This window comes from Amblyraja radiata, chromosome 2 (assembly GCF_010909765.2).
Source record: "Amblyraja radiata isolate CabotCenter1 chromosome 2, sAmbRad1.1.pri, whole genome shotgun sequence".
Classification (NCBI taxonomy): Eukaryota; Metazoa; Chordata; class Chondrichthyes; order Rajiformes; family Rajidae; genus Amblyraja; species Amblyraja radiata.
In genome coordinates, this window is record NC_045957.1 from 87,756,922 (window position 1) to 87,776,932 (window position 20,011).

A 20,011-nucleotide genomic window follows, 5' to 3' on the forward strand; every position below is an offset into this window, starting at 1 on the left:
CTCCCCACCTCTCCCCCTCACCCCCCTCTCAGCACCCCCTCTCTCTCCCCCTCACTCTCACCCTCTCTCTCTCCTCCCCTCCTCCCCCACCTTTCTCCCTTCACCCACCCTCCCTCTTCTCCTCCTCTCCACCCCCCTATCCCTCTTGCCCCTCTCTCTGTGTCTCTGTCTCTCTCTCTGTCTCTGCCCCTTCTCTCTCTGCCCTCACTCTCTAACCCCCCCCTCCCTCTCTAGATGTGACTGCAAGTTGGGGGCTATGCGTAAGTAGATAGGGTGGTTATGGGATAAAAGGAGCACATTAATAATATTAATATAATATCAAGGGTAATTAGCGTGAGTGCAGGGGGGGGTATAGTTAGTGTGTGTGACGCTGCATGCTGCCTCCCCCCCCACAACCGCACGTTGGGGGAACAGACCCAATGGGTCTGCACTTGGTCTAGTTCATTCATATATCTGTCAAGCCAGAATCATTTTTTCATTGAAATATATCTGTTTTGGTCCAATTCCCACACTGATCAAATTCACCCTTCAAATTCCTTTCCAGATTTTTTGTACAGCAGCTGTAGTTGCACTGAAAAACAAGGATTGCAGTGACTTTTACTTCAACTTTATTGATTCAAATGCTTCATCAGATGTCTGCAAGCAATGGAATTCTGAGAGCTATCCAATTGATACCCATTATAATCCATACTCTGCCCCAATGGATCTTGACAGGGTAAAACAAAATATTTTACATAATTTGATTATACATTGCCTTTGTTCCAATGAATATTAGTCTGTTAAAAACAGGTTCAGGTTTACAAAAAAAGACACACAGCCCTGGAGTAACTCAGCAGGACAGGCAGCATCACTGGAGAATTGGGTAGGTGACCTTTCAGGTAGGGATTCCTCTTCAGACCCTGCGTCTGAAAAAGGGCCCCGAACCAAAACGTCATCTATCCATGTTCTCCGGGGATGCAGTTCGGCCCACTGAGTTATTCCAGGGCTGTGTGTCTTTAAACAAAAAAAAATTCTAGTCTGTGTCATAGCATTAAGATTTTGGAAATGTATCTTCTGATCATTCAGTGATGGCTTATGCTGGAAAGGGCGATAAATTATTTTATGGTAAAATTGGGATAAGCTTTGGTCTTGTGAGCTGCCAGCAGCATTGACTGCCAGGATTCCCATTAAAAAAGCATTTAGAGGGATGCTATTCTCTTGTAACAATCACATGAGTGGAGAACAGAAATACAGTGTTTGCTAATCTCCCCATTGTGCCGCAGTTTACTGATTCATTGAGAACTTTGCTGTTGGTATGATGAGAAAAGCTAAAAAATAACAGGACTTAAACAAACCTCTCCAAACTTTAAGAGTTAGTCCAGCTGACTGCTTTCTTCTCAGAGTTGTTTTGCATCCTTTATTTTTGCTTTACGTTTAAGATTGGGTCCAGGGAGATTCATATTTTCCTGTGCCATTGCAAAAGAATTTCTATAATAATTAACCAATTTCCTTAGATGGTTGGTGAGATAAATAGAAGAGTTAAAGCCCTGTCCCACGGTACGAGTTAATTCCAAGAGTTCTCCCGAGTTTGCCCTGATTCGAACTCGGAGATTTACGGTAATGGCCACTCGTCGGTACTCGGGGCTCTCGTGGACATTTTTCATCATGTTGAAAAATCTTCACGAGTCTTCCCGTGCTTACCTGCCGTCAGCGAGTCTTCCCGAGTACCTGCCGTTAGCGCTAAGTGACGTCCCCGAGTTCCGACGTACCCGCTACGTTCATTCTCCATGCTTACCATGAGTTTGATCTTTTTTTTAACTCGGGAGAACTCTTGGAATGAACTCGTACCGTGGGACAGGGCTATTAAGGGCATTTCCCACAGCAATTTTTTTCGGCGACTACCAGCATAATTGACTGACGTATCAGGTCACCGAAAAATTTGCGGCGTGATGACGCGGTGTATTTTTAAGTGTCGCAACATTTTTTTTGTCGCCGCTGGATTTTGAAATGTTTAGAATCTTTTGGCGACACTGATATGACCCCGGCAGTCGCCGAAAAAATTGCCAGTGGGACAGGCCCTTTAGGTGTTGTTGAGACTTCAATATATAACAGTTTTGAAGAAAAAAGCAAACAGCACATCATCTTGAATGTATTAATATGCCCCAAGTTTACATCATTGCAAATTGCATTGCCTCCGGTTTTGGAATCGTATTAGAAAAGTTAATCAAAGAATATATGAATCATAGGAACAGAATTAGGCCATAAAGCCCAGAAAGTCTAACCCGCCTTTCAATCATGGCTGATCTATCTTTCCCTCCCAACCCCATTCTCCAGCCTTCTCCCCATTATTCCTTACACCCTTACTAATCAAGTATTTGTCAATCTCCATTCAGAAATCGTTAGAAATAGTTAGGAATCCTTGTCGGCCACATTCAGGAATAGTGAAACAAATTTGAGTCCAGATGGTTTTATTATTCAGTCTTCCTCCGGGCTTGCCTCAAAATTGTTCACCCATTTAGGTGCATTATACAGCCTCTGTGTGCATTACCAGTGTACACTGAGGTGATGTGCAATAAGACAGACAAACCCAAGTTTTACAAAAAGGGTTTTGGGTAGTTTTCCTCCTTACTCACGTGTTGAAAATTTACCTGAGAGGTCACCCTCATCAGCTGGTTATAGAGAATGCAGCAGCTGCTTTGCTGCTATGAAGAATAGCAAGGCAGTCAGAAATGAAAAGAACCCTCTCTACAGCAGCCTGGAAGCAGCTGCACGAAAGACTCCCACAAAAGTGAAAAAACATAAGGAAGATATTTTGGGACATCCTACAATACCATAAGAGAAGTGCTGAGCAGAATAGTCAAGGATAACCTGCAGAGAGGAACACGTTGATGGAACATTGCTAGCCCTTTCATTCACTTTCACATCGAACATAGGACAGCACAAGACAGGAACAGGTCCTTTAGCCCACAATGTCTATGTAAAGACTAACTAATATCTGCCTGCACATAATCCATATCCCTCCACTCCCTACATATCCACGTGTCTACCCAAAAGCTGCTTAAAAGCACTAACATATCTGCCTACATCACCACCCGTGGCAGTGCATTCCATGCAATCATCACTCTCTGTGTAAAAAACTACTTGTTAATCTATTGTGGAAGTATTCCCTGATTTTGCTGTGAGTGGGGCACATTGCATCTGTAGCACCCAATTTCAATCGGTAAATGTGGAAATGGATGCTGGGCATCAGATATCACCACTGAATGTGCTTTGATATCAGAGAGACATTGGGCATTGTATCATGAACAGCGCTGGATAATTCCCAGATGGTCACTGTTTGACCTGGAAAATATCTGTCATATGCAAATTGTCTTTTATGTGCAATTCGCTAATTTTTAATCAGGTGTGTCATTTTGCTTAATTGCACATAGAAAAATGATATTTTAACTGGAAAAACAAATATGATATAAGAAATCAGCTTGACATTTCCATTTACGATTGAATAAATGTTTGTTTCTATATTTCCGCTGATCAGATTGTGGCTGCACGTCAAAGGGCTCGATATTTACGATTAGCTCGACCTCCAACTCCAGCACAGCTGAAAGAGGCCAAAGACCGTATGAGAAAAGAAAACCTCATTCAGCAGACATTACAGTATTTAATCTTTTGCTTTAAAAAAAATTGTCCTATTTATGAAACTTTTAATTGCTTAGCTACGCATAATTAATGCTTCCTTTTCCTTCTCACTAATCATTCTGCTTTTCTTACATGTAACAGTTACCCTTTCTTAACGTGTCATTATTTTCCCTGTTGCAGAGAATTTGTGCTTTACATTGTTATGCTGATACTACTGCTGTTGATAACATTTGGTAAATTTTCCAAAGATGAATATCGCCTCAATCAAGCCATCCGCATGGAGTTTACAAGGTATGCTGTATCAGTTTGCTTTTGCAATTGTCACTCAAGTGCTTTAGAGCAAGTGAAGCCAAAAGAAAGTAAAATAAAGATACAATATGTGGTAAAATCTGAATGGAACAGAAATGGCAAGAACATCAGAAACTCAGTAGGCAGATACAGGGTGGCACTGTGACAGAGTTGCTGCCTTGCAGTGCTAGAGACCCGAGTTCGATCCTGACTATGAGTGTTGTCTGCACGGAGTTTATACATTCTCCCTGTGACTGCATGGGTTTTCTCCGATTCCCTCCCACACTCCAAAAACGTACAGGTTTGTGGGTTAATTGGGATCAGTAAAATTGTTTGCATACTGTATCTCTAAACTAAACTCCGTCAGTGCAGAAAGAAACAGAGTTGGCATTCAGGGCTGATGACCTTTTGTAAGGATATATTCAAACAGTTGTTTTTATGGCAGTCTAATCCTTTCCAATGCTCATTCATAAATTAATACATGTATTGAATTTAGCTGCATGACTTTCTATGGAATGAGTCCGGTATCAAAACTACTGCGATGCTTTTATAGTATCCTAATCATGATTGGTTAATTTTCATTTCTTCAAACTAGATTATTCTTCTGTGTCAAGAACATAAAAGAGCCATCAATCTGAAGTAAATAGGGATGTAAGGATTTGCATTTATATATCACCTCATCATTTCTCTTATGGAGAATGACTGAATTGAGATTAGAATGCAAGATGTCGAGGAAAAAATAGGAAGCACATATTGGTGAGGTCCACACAAAAATGATAAGGATAAAAATAATTAGGTTAATTAAACCATTTTTTTTACATGTTTCAATCAGTCTCATGCATGCTGATAACATTTTAATTGAACTTTGTTTAAAACATTTGAATCAATGATACAATTGTTCAATGGTTTCTTTATTACCACTTGTATCTTGGCACAATGATATCCAGTTTTTGCATTCAGATCAGCAAGACTATCACCATATATAAGCATAATCGCCCGGTTAGTCTTACAGTGTTGTTTATTTCAGTAATGCATCATTGAAAATGTAAATCACACAGAGTGAAATGTATTAACTAATTCTGGTAATTTTTGCTCATTCAAAAATTTTACTAACCACTTCCCTGTGCGAGTTGTGCTTGTGTTGCTAGGCAAATTAGACCATATTGGCTGAGGAGAATTGCCTTAGGAGAATTGTCTGAGGACCTTGTCACAGAGACCTTGTGTCATCTAAGTGAATGAGCAAAGGGATTTATCCAAGTGAGGCAATCTTGGAGGGGAACCTAAAGTTGATGATATTCCCGTCCACGTACCGTCCGAGCTTTCCTGCGGGGTGCACATTTACAAGCTAAGGGAAATACTGCCCATAGAACCAAGGCAAGACTCCATGTAGCATCCTGTAAATATTCCATACTCCAAACATGGATATTTAAATTAATAAATGATCTGCCAAAATGGGAAATGCACAGCGTTGAACTTCTTGAGTGTTGTTGCACCTGTACTCATCTGGACAAGTGGCGAAAATGCCACCACACTCTTCACTTGTAGCTTTTGGATGACAGTAGATCTCTCGGCAAGGTACAGTGAACGATTTTGTTGCATGCTAACCAGTCAGCGGAAAGACAGTACATGATTACAATTTAAACCAGGGGTCGGCAACCTTGTTCTGCATAGGGGCCGGACGCATGTCTGTGAGCGGATGGTGGGCCACATCTACCACGTGTTCACATGGATCCCGCCCCGGATGGCAGGCATCAAATCACGTGTTCACATAGATCTCACCCCTTCGAGGACGCCACCCGGAGCACTGGCCCCTAGTAACGAGCACTCACAAACATGGCGTAGCTACGGTCCATTGCCTTGGCTCTGTCCTGAAGGCGGTGGCTCAAATACTCACACTCACTCGTCCCCGGCCTATTGACAATCCCGATCCCGACAGTGAACCCTAGACACAGAAAGTGCGCGGGCTTGCCGGTGGCTTTGCGCAGGATGCGGTACAGCCAGAGTTCGGCGCTCGGCCCTGCTCAGGCGCTTGGCCCCTCGTGAGCATTCGGCAGCTCTGCAATTGCAGCCGCCAGCGCAGGCCTCCCTGCGTCCTTGTGTCACTGCGCCTGGGCGCCTCGGGGTCGGGAGGTACCGGAGATGAAGGAAGTCTGTAGGCCGGATGACTACGAAAAAAAAAAAATGCCTGCGGGCCGGATGATTTCGTGTTATGGGCCGTATTTGTCCCGGGGGCCATAGGTTGCTGACCCCTGATTTAAGCCATTTACAGTGCACAGATAAATGATAAGGGAAAAATGTTTAATGCAAGGTAAATCCAGCAAAGTTCAATCAAAGATAGTAAGAATATACTGGAAAATATAATTCTGAAACATTATTTTTCCTTGACATTTTATTTCACACATGAAATTGTTCTAATATTTAGGAATGTGAAAAATCCTTTCATAAATATTAAATCAGCTGATGATTGGTGGAATTGGAGTTTTACTACCTTGTTACATGGGCTATACTGGAGCACGTGGTACAACAATGCTGCAGCCAAGAACCAGGTAACTTGTACCCATAATCACCAATGTACATTGGAATTTGCTTCAGTTTTTCTTGATTCATGTTTTCCAGAGTAGATTCTGCACATTATCACACTGTAAACTATTTCATTGAACGGTTAGATGTTTATTATTTTCTTTTCAAGAAAGGGTCGTAAATACAACAAACCTCTTTGTTTGGATGCACAATTTATTAATGAGATTGAACATTGTGATTTTATGTGTGTTTATTAAATATTTATTCATTGGCCCTTACAAAGATTTATCTGGATATGTTTCTGCATGTTCCCGATGTTGGCGGAGTCCAGAACCAGGGGCCACAGTTTAAGAATAAGGGGTAAGCCATTTAGAACAGAGATCAGGAAACACTTTTCACACAGAGAGTTGTGAGTCTGTGGAATTCTCTGCCTCAGAGGGCGGTGGAGGCCGGTTCTCTGGATACTTTCAAGAGAGAGCTAGATAGGGCTCTTAAAGATGGCAGAGTCAGGGGATATGGGGAGAAGGCAGGAAGGGGGTACTGATTGTGGATGATCAGCCATGATCACATTGAATGGTGGTGCTGGCTCGAAGGGCCGATTAGCCTACTCCTGCACCTATTGTCTATAAATAAATTGTAAACCAAAAATATTGATATTTTAAACATAATCAGTAAAAAATGATCATAGATGTCCACTTTTATGGGTTGGTTATATGTCTTCTCCTTAGATCTAACATCCCTAATTCTCCCTTGTTCGCTATCACTGTCCTCTTCCTGTTTTGTTTCTGTCCCAGATGAGAGTGAACCATTTTTGAGATACAGCATGGAAACAAGCCCTTTGGGCCACCGAGTCCACATCGACCATTGATCATCCACACACTAGTTCCATATTTATCCCTCTTTCACATCGCACACAATAGGGGCAATTTACAGAAATCAATTAACCTACAAACCTGCACGTCTTTGGGATGATCGAGGAATCCGGAGCATCCGGTAGAAACCCACTCGATCAAAATTGTACAAACGTACAAAATGCACAGAGACCTCACCCGTAGTCAGGATCAAACCCCGGTCTCTGGTATTGTGATGCAGCAGCACTACCGCCACATCGTGATTGGAATGACATTAACATTGAATGGAAAGATCTTGAAATTACTTCCTTTGATGTTCTATTTTTTAACTTGTATCTTGATTCCTTAGGTTCATTTTGCATGACTTCATCCTTTCCTTTGTTATGTTGTTTATACTGTAGGTGCGATGACACCTGGCTGTTCACTCTTCCTCAAGGGATACTGTGTTGGATTTTAATGTGATTTTTCTTATTGTTAATGTTGCTCTAATTTTCCATATGATGTGGTCATTGGACAATTGCTGTGTCATAATGACATAAATCTAAAAAGTGTGGCGGCCCCTGGTGGTTAGCCACTGGTGGTGCGAACCCTCGGCCCTGGGGGTTGAGTCACGTGATGGTTTGGCGGGAAGAGCGGGTCACGGGTCTCCCCTCGGGTATATATACTGCTGGTAACATCCTTGTCCCTTGTTGTGGTTCTGAGAGCTGTTCTGTGTTAATCTAATAAAGATCACGTTTGACAACACGTGTCTCGCTATATTGGTGACCCCGACGTTCCAAAATAGTCATTTTGGATCTCAAATATGGACGCTGCCAATGCTCAACCCTCCGTTGCCGCTGATCCGGCCCAACAAAACGTTGTCGCACTTAAGCTGCCGGTTTTCTGGACCTCGCAGCCCAGGTATGGTTCCAGCAGACCGAGGCCCAGTTCCACATCCGCCAAATCACAGACGACGACACCCGCTACTATTACATGGTCGGCGTGCTCGATCAGGAGATGGCCGGTCGCTTGCTTCCTTACTTACGCGAGCCGCCAGCTGCCGATAAGTATGAGGGCCTCAAGGCGCTGCGTCTCCGCACCTTCGGGCTCAGCCGCCTGGATCGAGGGGCGCGGCTCTTCCACATGGAAGGCTCGGCGACCGCAAGCCTTCAGTCCTCATGAGCGAAATGCTCACGCTGATGGATGCCCACCGGCCCTGCCTGCTCTTTGAATACACCTTCCTAGAGCAGTTGCCGAATGACAGCCGTCTGCTCCTCGCAGGTGAGAACTTTGACGACCCCCTGCAGCTAGCAGAACGCGCTGAGGAACTGTGGCTGTCCAAGCAGCAGAGCAGCGGTTCGCTCGATCGGGTGTCGACAGTGCCTTGGAAAACACAGCGACCAGGGGCCGCGCCCATGGGAGGCACAGCTGATTCTCCCGCTCCGGGGGAAGCCGGAAAAAAGAAGTGGTGCTTCTACCACCAATGCTGTGGTTCCGCGGCCCACCAATGCCGCTCGCCCTGCTCGTTTCCGGGAAATGCTGGGGCTGGCCACCAGTAACCTCCTCGGCGGTCGGTCAGATACACCGCCTATACGCATGGGATCGGCATTCAGGACAACAATTCCTGGTGGACACAGGGGCGGAGGTCAGCGTTTTGCCCCCATTGGGGTGGACACTCATTCTGGGAAGTGTGGGGCCTCATTAACTGCCGCGAATAGCAGCACCATATGGACTTACGGAGTCCGCACAATCCCGCTCATCTTTGGCACTTGCCATTTTACCTGGCCGTTCACTATTGCAGACGTGTCCCAGCCGTTGCTGGGCTCTGATTTCTTGTGGGCTCAATCACTGTCAGTCGATGTGTGGAGGCAACGCCTTGTTTGTCTTCCCTTTTGGTTTCATGCCTCTGGTTCTTGGGAGGGAGGGTCCTGTGGCGACCCCTGGTGCTTAGCCACTCGTGATGCGAACCCTCGGCTCTGGGGGTTGGGTCATGTGACTTGGTTTGGCGGGAAGAGCAGGTCATGGGTCTCCCCTGGGGTATATATACTGCTGGTAACACCCTTGCCCCTTGTGGTTCTGAGAGCTCTTCTGTGTTAATCTAATAAAGATCACTTGTTTGACAACACGTGTCCTGCTATAAAAGTTTACTTTTTGAAGTGTGTGGCTTTAAAGTGTGTGGCTGATTGCAGTTTCAATTACTTCCAATAGGCCGGTGCACTTTATGGTAAGTGCTATTTAATTGGTGCACCATCACTAAGGAAAATCCAAGTCACAAGTGGATCAACCTGCAATGTAAGTAGTTTATGATCCATTCACTAAACATATTAAGATTACCTGATATTTTTTGCCCAGAAAATTCTGGAAACACTCAGCAGGTCTGATAACTGATGGAGAAAGAGAAACAGAATTAGCTGTCTTTGACCTGAAGTATTATGTCTGCTTTTATTTCCAATGGTCCATTTTATGAGCTTCTATAATTTCAAATACTCAAGGGCATAGTTTGAAGGTGAGATGAGTAAAATCTAAAGGAGATTTACAAGGCATGGTTTTACGCGGAGACTGTAAGATATCTGGAACATATTGCCAGAGGGAGCGATGGAAGCAAACACCTTTAAGAGGCAGTATAGTCATATGTGGATAGTCAGGAATTGAGGAATAAAGACTATGTGCAAGCACTTTGCAGTTTAGATTGGCATTAAGGTTGACGGACCTCATGGGCCAATGGGCCTGTTCCTGTGCTGCCCTCTTCCATTTTCCATCCACCTCTCCCTAGTATGCACCCATTTCTCCCCCTATCTTGCCCATCTTTCTCCCACCTCCTCCCCACCTCATTCCCCACCTCATTCCCCATATCCCGCTCACTGGCTTTGTATTTCCCTCATCTTATCTGATACCTTTGTTTCATTTTCATCTCTCCTTTTATCCCTTCCAATTATATCCACCAATCACTTGCCAGGCTTTGTCTCTAACCCCCCCCCCCCCCCCCACCCGATCACTGAAGAAGGGTTCCAACTTTTTTGATCCAAGGTAGCTCTAGAGATTTCGGAGGCTTAATAGTGATCTTTCATGAATCAATAGAGTCACGAATGGTTCCAGAGGATTGTAAAATTGCAAATATAACTCCACTAGATAGAGTGGACGTGGAAAGGATGTTTCCAGTATTGGAAGAATTTAAGAATCTAGAACTGGAGTGCACAGCCTCAGAATAAAAGGACAAACCTTTAGAATGGAGATGAGGAGGAATTTCTTTAGCCAGAGGGTGGCGAATCTGTGGAATTCATTGCCACAGACAGCTGTGGAGGCCAATACATTGGGTATTTTTAAAGCAGAGATTGATAGGTTCTTGTTTAACAAGGACTGAAAGGGTGACGGGGAGAAGGCAGGAGAATGGGGTTGAGAATGAAACATAGATCAGCTGTGATTGAATACAGCTCCTATGTCTTATGGTCATTGGCCAAATGTCATATTCACCCAAAACATCACCTTCCATGATCTTGAGAGGTACTCCAGCACTTTGTGTTATGCTCAACATTCCTTCATCTGCAGTTCCGTATGTCTCCATAAGCTAGTGAGTGTTGCCCGCACAGCTCACTTACACGGAAATTGGATTCAATGTAGTGGTGTCCTCCTCCCCGAATTTTGTTACTGGATGGCTATGCGAATTGATGCTCTGTACTTCAAAAACATCCTGTTAGGCAGTGGAGATTAGGTGTCAAGGAACTTATAAGACCTGTTCTCAGACCCTTGTCCTTTGATATTTTGCTAATATGAGAGACATTCAGACTTTTTTTAAATGTCTGATCGTCAAAGGCACTTAAAATCAATTCAGGTAAATTTAAATAATTAAAATATAGACTTAAATAATTCTTTAATTATATTAATTTAAATACTTTAAACAACAACAAATAATGAGAGCATTAAAATGATATAAAGCAAAGATCTTATAGCGGAGCAAGATGGCCTACTCCAACGCAAAACACGTAGTACGGTCATGGGCAGATTCATGGGTGATTATAGGACCCATTTTAGCAACCAGCCTCCACCATCTTGTTCCGCCATCTTGCTTCGCCATCTTGCTTCCGGCCAAAGATCGGATCTTTGCTTCCGGCCAAAGATCGGATCTTTGCTTCCACCTCCGCATCTTCGCAAGTCTTTGACTTGGGCGGGGAGAAGGAGATGCGCGGCCCGGGGCAGCGGGGAGAGGGGGTGCGCGGCTCGGGGAGAGGGAGGTGCGCGGCCCGGGGCAGCAGGGAGAGAGGGTGCGCGGCCCGGGGCAGCGGGGAGAAGGAGGTGCGCGGCCCGGGGCAGCGGGGAGAGAGGAGGGGAGTGGTGCAAGTGGGGTAGTGGTGGCGCAGGAGGGTTGGTAGGGCCGGGGGAGGGAGAGAGCAAAGATCTTATAGCGGAGCTCTGCTATAAGATCTTTGGGAGAGAAGTGGGGTAGGGGCCGGGGTGCAGAGAGCATGGGGAGAGATGTGGGGTTGGGGGCTGGTGGGTTAAGGGACTACAGCATAGGAGGGGAGGAGACATTGTAGTGTGGGGGGAGGCGAGGGAGTGCCGGGGGGGGGGGGGGGAGAGAGAGTTGAGGGGTGGGATAGGGCCTAGTGTGTGTGTGTGAAGTTGTGGGGAGGTTTACAATGTTTATTATTTAATGTCCCTTGCCTAGTCTGAAATAAAGTTCATCATTGGATATAAAAATCAGAAGAAATATAATTGTGTGTGTTATATGATTATATACATTTATATCACATTCAAGAATGAACAGAAGTATGAACTAACAGAATTATGAATCTAACCCTATATCACGCACAAAAACTGTTCCCCCGCAATGTTGATTACCCTGCGAGTCAGCTCGGGTCGGGTAGGTTCCGGTTACTACAAAATCAACTCAAACACAGCTTATGAGCCATTTAAAAAGAAATGATTTAAAAAACATTAAAAAAAAAGACAATTACCAGAGTCAAATTTTATTCTTGACAAGAATTAACAGAAGTATGAACTGACAGAATTATGAATCTAACCCTATATCACGCACACAAACTGTTCCCCCGCAACGTTGATTACACGGCGAGTCAGGTCGGGTCGGGTTTGGTAGGCTCCGGTTACTAAAATGGGCGGGGAAAAATGCCCAGGATCCCCTCCGTAGTGTACTACACGTCAGCCCATTGCATTTCGCAGGAGTAGCCTATCTTGCTCCGCTATAGGATCTTTGGTATAAACCGGCCTCTTACCGGCCTGATATTTTTTTTACAGGATCAGTGATCTCATACAAGTGAGTAGGGTTGCAGTTTATATGCCAGCCCTTCCTGATGTAAAGATGAGAGGCCGGCTTTAAAGAGTGTCGACCTCTCTCAGGGCAATAGCAGTCAATTCACATACAGCAAGCTCCCAGAGACATAAAAATGAAACTGACCAGATAAACTGTTTTAGTAATGTTAATTGGTGGATTCTTGCTGACCAGATTCTGGGGATAGGTCTCCTGCTGTTCATTCAAATAATGCCAAAGGACCTTTTACATCCATTTGTGGGAGGAGATGAGGCTGAAATATTCCTTCACAGGGGTTTAAGTCGAGATTTTTGTGTCCAAATCCAGAGAGGGTCGTAAGGCTGGGAACCTGTGATTCAGAGATGAGAGCGCTAGTATCGAGACACATCTGGCAACTATGCTGCTGACAATCTGTGACTGAGTACCATTCTGCTGCTTTGATTCACTTCTTAAAAATATGATTGACCTGATCTCTGCTTCTAGATTCCAGAAATATTTTCGGGGCTTGTACGAGACTGTGTATCTCCACATACCACTTTGGATCACCATTCACAGCACTCAAACTCCACAAAACCTGCAAGAAGTGATAAGTTCAGTCAATGTGGCCAATTTAATTGCGACAAAAGGAAGGGAACAATTATTAGCCTTGGTCAAACATGGTAAGAGATGCAGATGCCTTTCATAATATGGGTTTAATAAAGAATAATCTTAACTCTTGTTAAAGTTACTTGTTAAGTTATCTTGCAACAATGATAACAAAATATTTAAGCCTCTATATTACTCATTAAATCACATGAGATGATAAATTGTGTACACTGTGCGTTAGATGAAGCTAAACAAAACACCTGAACAAGGACCATTGTACCATTGTATTATTCATTTTATCACACTGTTATAACAATACATCCTAGTTCTTTACCTGATTTATTTATATGCATTTATTTGAATAAACTTTGGATACTCCTGTATAATTTAGTTCTCTTTCCTGCTTAACAATTTTTAATTCCAACTCAATATTTAACTACCCATATCCATAACATTTTTATCTCCTTTAAATTAGATGTCAGTAAAGTCTGTTGGAGGCATTCTTTGTTCCAACTCAATCCAATTATTTTTTTTTTTATTAAGAGGTTTGAAGCTCATTGAGTGCTTTTCAGCCTTCACTCAATCTGCACATATATCTCCATTCTGAGCTTGTGTCTTAGATGGCTCTAATAGCATAGACAGATTACTGTTTAACATTTTGTTATGTAGAATGTAAACAACTCAAACCACAAAATTATAAAATGTTAATGGAGAAAATTGAATCTTTTCATTGGTAACAGCATTAATACCATTCAAATTGCAATAATCAGAATTTCTTTGAATAATCTGTAGAGATGTACATTAATTATTTTTGATATTTGAATGCATCACCGTTTTAAGCGTGATTTTTAAGCTTGAGAATCACATAGTGATTGGGAATGTATTATAGTTTCTACACAGTACATTCTCAGTACATTATTAGAGCAGTTTTTTTTTACTGGATGAAACTGAATGCTATCACTCTTTTTTGCATTCTACAGTTAATCATTTTTAGCTATTATTTTACATGGAAGTTTGAAAAAGAGTTTCGCTGCTCACTATCAATGTCCCTAATTACATGGAGATCAATTGGTGAAAAGGCTGAGCATGGGTATCAAAACCTTAGAATAATCAGGAACTCATCATGCCTTGTCATTATACTTGAAACATCTGAAAAAATAATCCGATCCTTTCCCCAAAATGAATAATTTTCTAAAATAAATATTTTTCCATATACAGTAAATCTGGTTCAAGGGTCCAAAGGTTTATTTATTGTCGCATGTATCTTTTTAAGGTACAGTGAAACTCGAATTACCATACAGCCATACTTTAAAAAATAAGCAACAAGTCACATAACTACATAAAAGTTAACATAAACATCCACCACAGCGGTTTCCCCGCATTACTCTGTGATGGAAGGCAATAAAGTCCAATCTTCTTCCTCTTTATTCTCCCGTGGTCGGAGCAGTCGAACCATTCGCAGTCGGGGCAATCGAAGCTCCCACAGCCGGCGATCGAAGCTCCCATGTCGGGGCGGTCGAAGCTCCTGCGTTGGGGTGGTAAAAACGCCTGCGGGTGGAGCTCCCGAAGTCGGTCACCAACCAGGGACCGCGAGCTCCACGATGTTAAAGTCTACAGGCTCCCGCATTTGGAGCTCTGAGGTCGATCTCTGACATGGATCATCAGCTCCCTGATGTTAAGTCCGCAGGCTCTCGCGGTTGGAGCTCCCGAAGTCGTTCTCCAGCAGAGGCCGCCAGCTCCTCGATGTTAGGCTGCAGTGAGGACCTAGATACGATACGGAAAAACATCACATCTCTGTCAACATAAGAGATTTTAAAAAGTTACCCCCCACATAAAACAAGCTAAAGAACACTAAAACAAACATTTAACACATGCTAAAAAACAACAAAGAAGGAAGGGATGAGACAAACTGTTGGTGAGACAGCCATTACGGGCGCCATCCGGTGCATTTCATCTGGTATACTCAGGATATTGGTTATGAAGGACTGGCTGATTTTCCAGATGTTTGGATGTTGTTCTAAGTAAAATCCCAATATATTTTTTGCTCACTTTTAATTCAATGTTACACAGCAGCACAATACATTTTCCATTTAACATAGTAAGCTTCAAGGGAGCATGGGGCCTCATTGATTTAGGGCACAGGAGAAATGGGACCCCATTGAGTTTCAGTGGAGTGGGCGGCGGGGCAAATGCCAAATTACTTCCAATTCATTGGATGGTGGATTGTCAGAACTTTAATGTAATGTTCTGGTGCAAAGATTACTTGGTATTAATAATCTTGTTTAATTTCTCTGGTGTTCTCCAACTGCACTCTGTGCCTACAGAATACAGGGAGAGAGCAAGCAAGACTCAACAGCTGATGATTACTAAAATGTAACCTGAAATCATATGAAGTTCATCTTTTGGTCTCTAATATGTAAAGATTACAAAAGTATATTGACCTAATATTGAATTGCCACATTAAAAGAAATAATATTTTGTTATCTTTCAGGAATATTGCAGAAATAGGAACAGTGAATTCTGCAATGACTTGAGTGTTGTTTGGGAAATTTAATTATAAAATAATGGAAAAAAAATTGTTTTCCATGTGAAAGCCAATGCTAAATATATTGGGAATTTATCAAAATTATGTATGAATACATTTCTGCAAAAAATACAGAATACTTGAACACTCACTCTATTTTTCCTCACAAATACCTTCTTCAAAATTTAGGAAGGAGGCCTATGCAACACTATTGACATTGAAGGAGGCCAAGTGGATTGATTGGAGCACCAGAGCAGTGATAGTGGAATTCACCCTCTACAATCCCCCCACCAACCTCTTCAGCATTATCTCCCTGTTGGCAGAGCTTCCACCATCAGGAGGTGTTCTTCCAATAGTTCATATAGAGTCAGTCAGTATCTACCAGGAAAATTCTCTTCTGGACTATTTCCTCATGGCCTTTGAGGTGAGAATTTCAAGTAATTAATTAAAAAATATATTGCCTATTTGTGCATGGGTTACAAATGAATACGATTTCTTGAAACTGGCAAACACTAGCCAAATAAAATACAAACAAAGAATTTATGGATGGCCATGGAATGTCCCTCTTCAGTTTTACAACACAATGTCTACTTTTTGAAGTCGTTTTTTTTTGCCTCCTTACGCATACATTTAAAAGACATTAAATCTCAAGCATAATCTGTATCAGAGACAGATAAAATAATGCATCTCAACCCAGATTACAATGGCCACCCCCTGGGCAGTGGGTTTGATAACAACATTAGGACTGTTACTGAGTGAGTGAAGGGCTGCTCACTCGGAGGAGGTGAGAATGGATTTAAACAACCTGTTTAGGAGAGGAATTATGTTTACCAGCAACCAGCATCTGCACTTCCTTGTATCTTCATTGTATTGGAATTAGTAGGCTGACATCTTTTCCAGGCTGTAACACTTTTAGATTCAACCTAACATCTGTGACTTCATGGAAAAGCTATCAAAGATTTGTCCCATTCCTGCTCCCACCCGGCAGACGGTACGGAAGTGTGCACCACCAGACTCAGGAACAGCTTCTTCCCCTCTGTTATCAGGCTACTGAAGTCCTTCCATACGCTAGGGTACTGTCCGATTCGCCTCTACCCTAATATAGACATTGGAATTTGTCCAAGGAACTGATGAGTTACAATTTTGAGAACTATTTTCTGCACTCTGTATCTTCTCATTTGCTCTATGTAATTGAGTTTGACGATTTAATTTATAGTATATCTGGGGCTAGTGGAATCAAGGGATATGGGGAAAAGGCAGGCACGGGTTATTGATTGGGGACGATCAGCCATGATCACAATGAATGGCGGTGCTGGCTCGAAGGGCCAAATGGCCTCCTCCTGCACCTATTTTCTATGTTTCTATGATCTGTTTGGATAGCATGCAAAACAAAACTTTTTACTGTACCGTAGTACACATGACAACGATAATGGAAACCGATACCAGAATTAGATCCCTTTCATGATTAGCCATGTTTGAATGGTGGAGTAGATTTGATGGGCCAAATTGCCTAATTCTGCTCCTATGACTTATGAACTTAGTATGAGTGGTTCTGAACTGTGGATAGAGGACTTCTTGGAGTTGGGTTGAATGCCCAACATGCTAATCTAACTTTGATTTAAAATCATTTCAAGAAACAGAATCAGCTCTTTATGCAGCATGAAAATGTCACAACCCTCATAAATGCACAACAGTTTCAATTATTTAAAGGATTTCGTGTGATGTGGTTAATTATATCCATGTTTGCATCTGCACAATGTTATTTCAAGATGCGAGTGTTTGTGCCGCCAGAATTCTAAAATGTCATTAGTTAGATAGTTTAAATTGAAAATATCACTGAGAATACATGACCATGCCATCTCACACTGAACACTCAGATGGGCAAGGTAAGAGCTTTAATGTATTGGTATAAATGCAGGTCACAAACTAACAACTTTCATTTCCTCCAAATTGTTGGAAAAACAGAGGTAACACATCACTTCAGGGCATAATATACAAGTGCTGCAGTAAAATGGCTTAAAACTTCATTTTATTGCAACTAACAGACATCAAATTGTTCACTTACGAAACCTGCTTTGATTTCTATAATGCAGTTGAGTCAAAAAATAAATCCGCTGTAATTTTAAAGCTAGGTTTCATAGGTTTAATTGCCGTACCTTTTGTACGTTCAATTAACTGACGATACATTAATGATTTAGATGGGATTAAAAGTAACATTAGCAAATTTGCAGATGACACAAAGCTGGGTGGCAGTGAACTGTGGGGAGGATGCTATGAGGATGCAAGGTGACTTGGTCAGGTTGGGTGAGTGGGCAGATGCAGTTTAATGTGGATAAATGTGAGGTTATCCACTTTGGTGGCAAAAACAGGAAGGGAGATAATTATCAGAATGGTGTCAAGTTGGGAAAAGGGGAACTACAATGAGATCTGGGAGTCCTTGTTCATCAGTCACTGAAAGTAAGCATGCAAGTAAGTAGGCAGTGAAGAAAATTAATGGCATGTTGGCCTTCATAACAAGAGGAGTTGAGTATAGGAGCAAATAGGTCCTTCTGCAGTTGTACAGGGCCCTAGTGACACCACACCTGGAGTATTGTGTGCAGTTTTGGCATCCAAATTAGGGAAAGGATATTCTTGCTATTGAGGGAGTGCAGCGTAGTTTCACAAGGTTAATTCCTGGGATGGCGGGACTGTGATATGTTGATACAATGGAGCGATTGGGCTTGTATACACTGGAATTTAGAAGGATGAGAGGAGATTTTATTGAAACATATAAGATTATAACGGGATTGGACAGGCTAGTGAAAGGAAACATGTTCCCAATGTTGGGGGAGTCCAGGACCAGGGGCCACAGTTTAAGAATAAGGGGTAGGCCATTTCAAACAGAGATGAGGAAAAACTTTTTCACCCAGAAAGTTGTGAATTTGTGGAATTCTCTGCCTCAGTAGGCAGTGGAGAACAATTCTCTGGGTGCTTTCAAGAGAGAATTAGATAGAGCTCTTAAAGATAGCGGAGTCAATGGATGTGGGAAGAAGGCAGGAACGGGGTACTGATTGTGGATGATCAGCCATGATCACAGTGAATGGCGGTGAAGAGCTTGAAGAGCCTACTCCTGCATCTATTCTCTATTGTCTATTGCAGCAGTATTTTACATTCTACTTCTATTGTGCTTTTCAGCTTTTGTTCCTGGTCCTTATCCTGCTTCACCTATATTTCCAGGTGTGCAGGATGACTCAGCGAGGTGTTCTGAGTTACTGGAGAGAGCCATGGAACTGGCTGGAGGTCAGAATCTCATTACTTTAATTAATTGCAAAATCTTTTGTTTTTACTTTGTCAATGAACAAATCAAGAAATATTCACAACAAATTTAAAGAAGCTGAGAAGTAACCGTTTATTTTTGGGGAGCTGAGATTGGGGGTGAGAGAATGGAAGGAAACTAAAGCCATGACAAGTCATTTCTGCTTGTTTTATATCCTACTAGACCAAGTGCAGACCCGTTGGGTCTGTTCCTCCAACGCCCGGTTGCGGTGGGGGGGGCTGGGAGAGCGGCATGCGGCGTGACACGCACTAACCACCCCCACACACACGCTAACTACCCCCCTTGATATTATATTAATATTATTAAGAGAGGGGGGGGGGGGTAGAGAGTGAGGGGAGAGAGAGAATGGGCAGAGAGAGAATGGGGATCCAGTGAAATTAGAGGAAGTAATGTTAAGTTATATTCAAAACAATTGCAATTTAAGCAATAATAACCGTGTACAATTGTGAGCAGTCGTTTATAACTACTTGACTAATTTGATATTGAATGCATTTCTATAACCTTAACGTCTTGAAGTAGTTTTGAAGATTATCAGTTGTGGCTAGTTTTATTGGTTGAATTCTTTCATCCAGCAAGACTGAAACATAATACTATCTAAAAGATTAAATTTAAATCTTTTAAAAATTGCTTCTGAATGTGAGGAGCACTGTTCACCAGTTTGTGTCCTGATCTTCTCTAGGTTGGACTTGTCGTAATCAGTATATTTTATTACGTGTACTATGTGTTTTACTTCGTTTTGGCTGTGGATATCATTGACCATCTTCACAGTGGATATTTCAAAACGTTTGTGGATATGAGCTTCATTTCTGCATGGATAAAGGTGAGGAACAGGAAGGAGAAAATGGGGATGGAAAGGAAACCAAAATGAAATGGATTCTTTGATTTGGATGCACTTCGCTAACTTTTATTTTGCAGCAATGAGTCAGATTTTGAAGGTTAAAACAGTGCTGGAGCACTTCCACATTTTGTTTCCCACTCCTAGCCTCACGCTGAATACCATGGTTCTGTAACACCTATAGTATCACACACTTACATGGTTGCCTGCACTCATCTACCATATTCACTATGCT

At 42.5% G+C, this 20,011-nt stretch overlaps 1 protein-coding gene across 1 annotated transcript in view; it reads left to right on the forward strand.

Moving 5' to 3' along the window:
- Window positions 1-20,011, forward strand: part of pkd1l1 (polycystin 1 like 1, transient receptor potential channel interacting) — a 148,194-nt gene that overhangs the window by 109,221 nt on the left and 18,962 nt on the right. Inside the window, exons 46-54 of the mRNA XM_033039725.1 lie at window positions 545-715; window positions 3,515-3,633; window positions 3,796-3,906; window positions 6,326-6,449; window positions 9,462-9,545; window positions 13,000-13,175; window positions 15,815-16,049; window positions 18,800-18,904; window positions 19,621-19,761. Coding sequence (XP_032895616.1) covers window positions 545-715; window positions 3,515-3,633; window positions 3,796-3,906; window positions 6,326-6,449; window positions 9,462-9,545; window positions 13,000-13,175; window positions 15,815-16,049; window positions 18,800-18,904; window positions 19,621-19,761 — 1,266 coding nt within the window. The remainder of the gene's footprint in view (window positions 1-544; window positions 716-3,514; window positions 3,634-3,795; window positions 3,907-6,325; window positions 6,450-9,461; window positions 9,546-12,999; window positions 13,176-15,814; window positions 16,050-18,799; window positions 18,905-19,620; window positions 19,762-20,011) is intronic.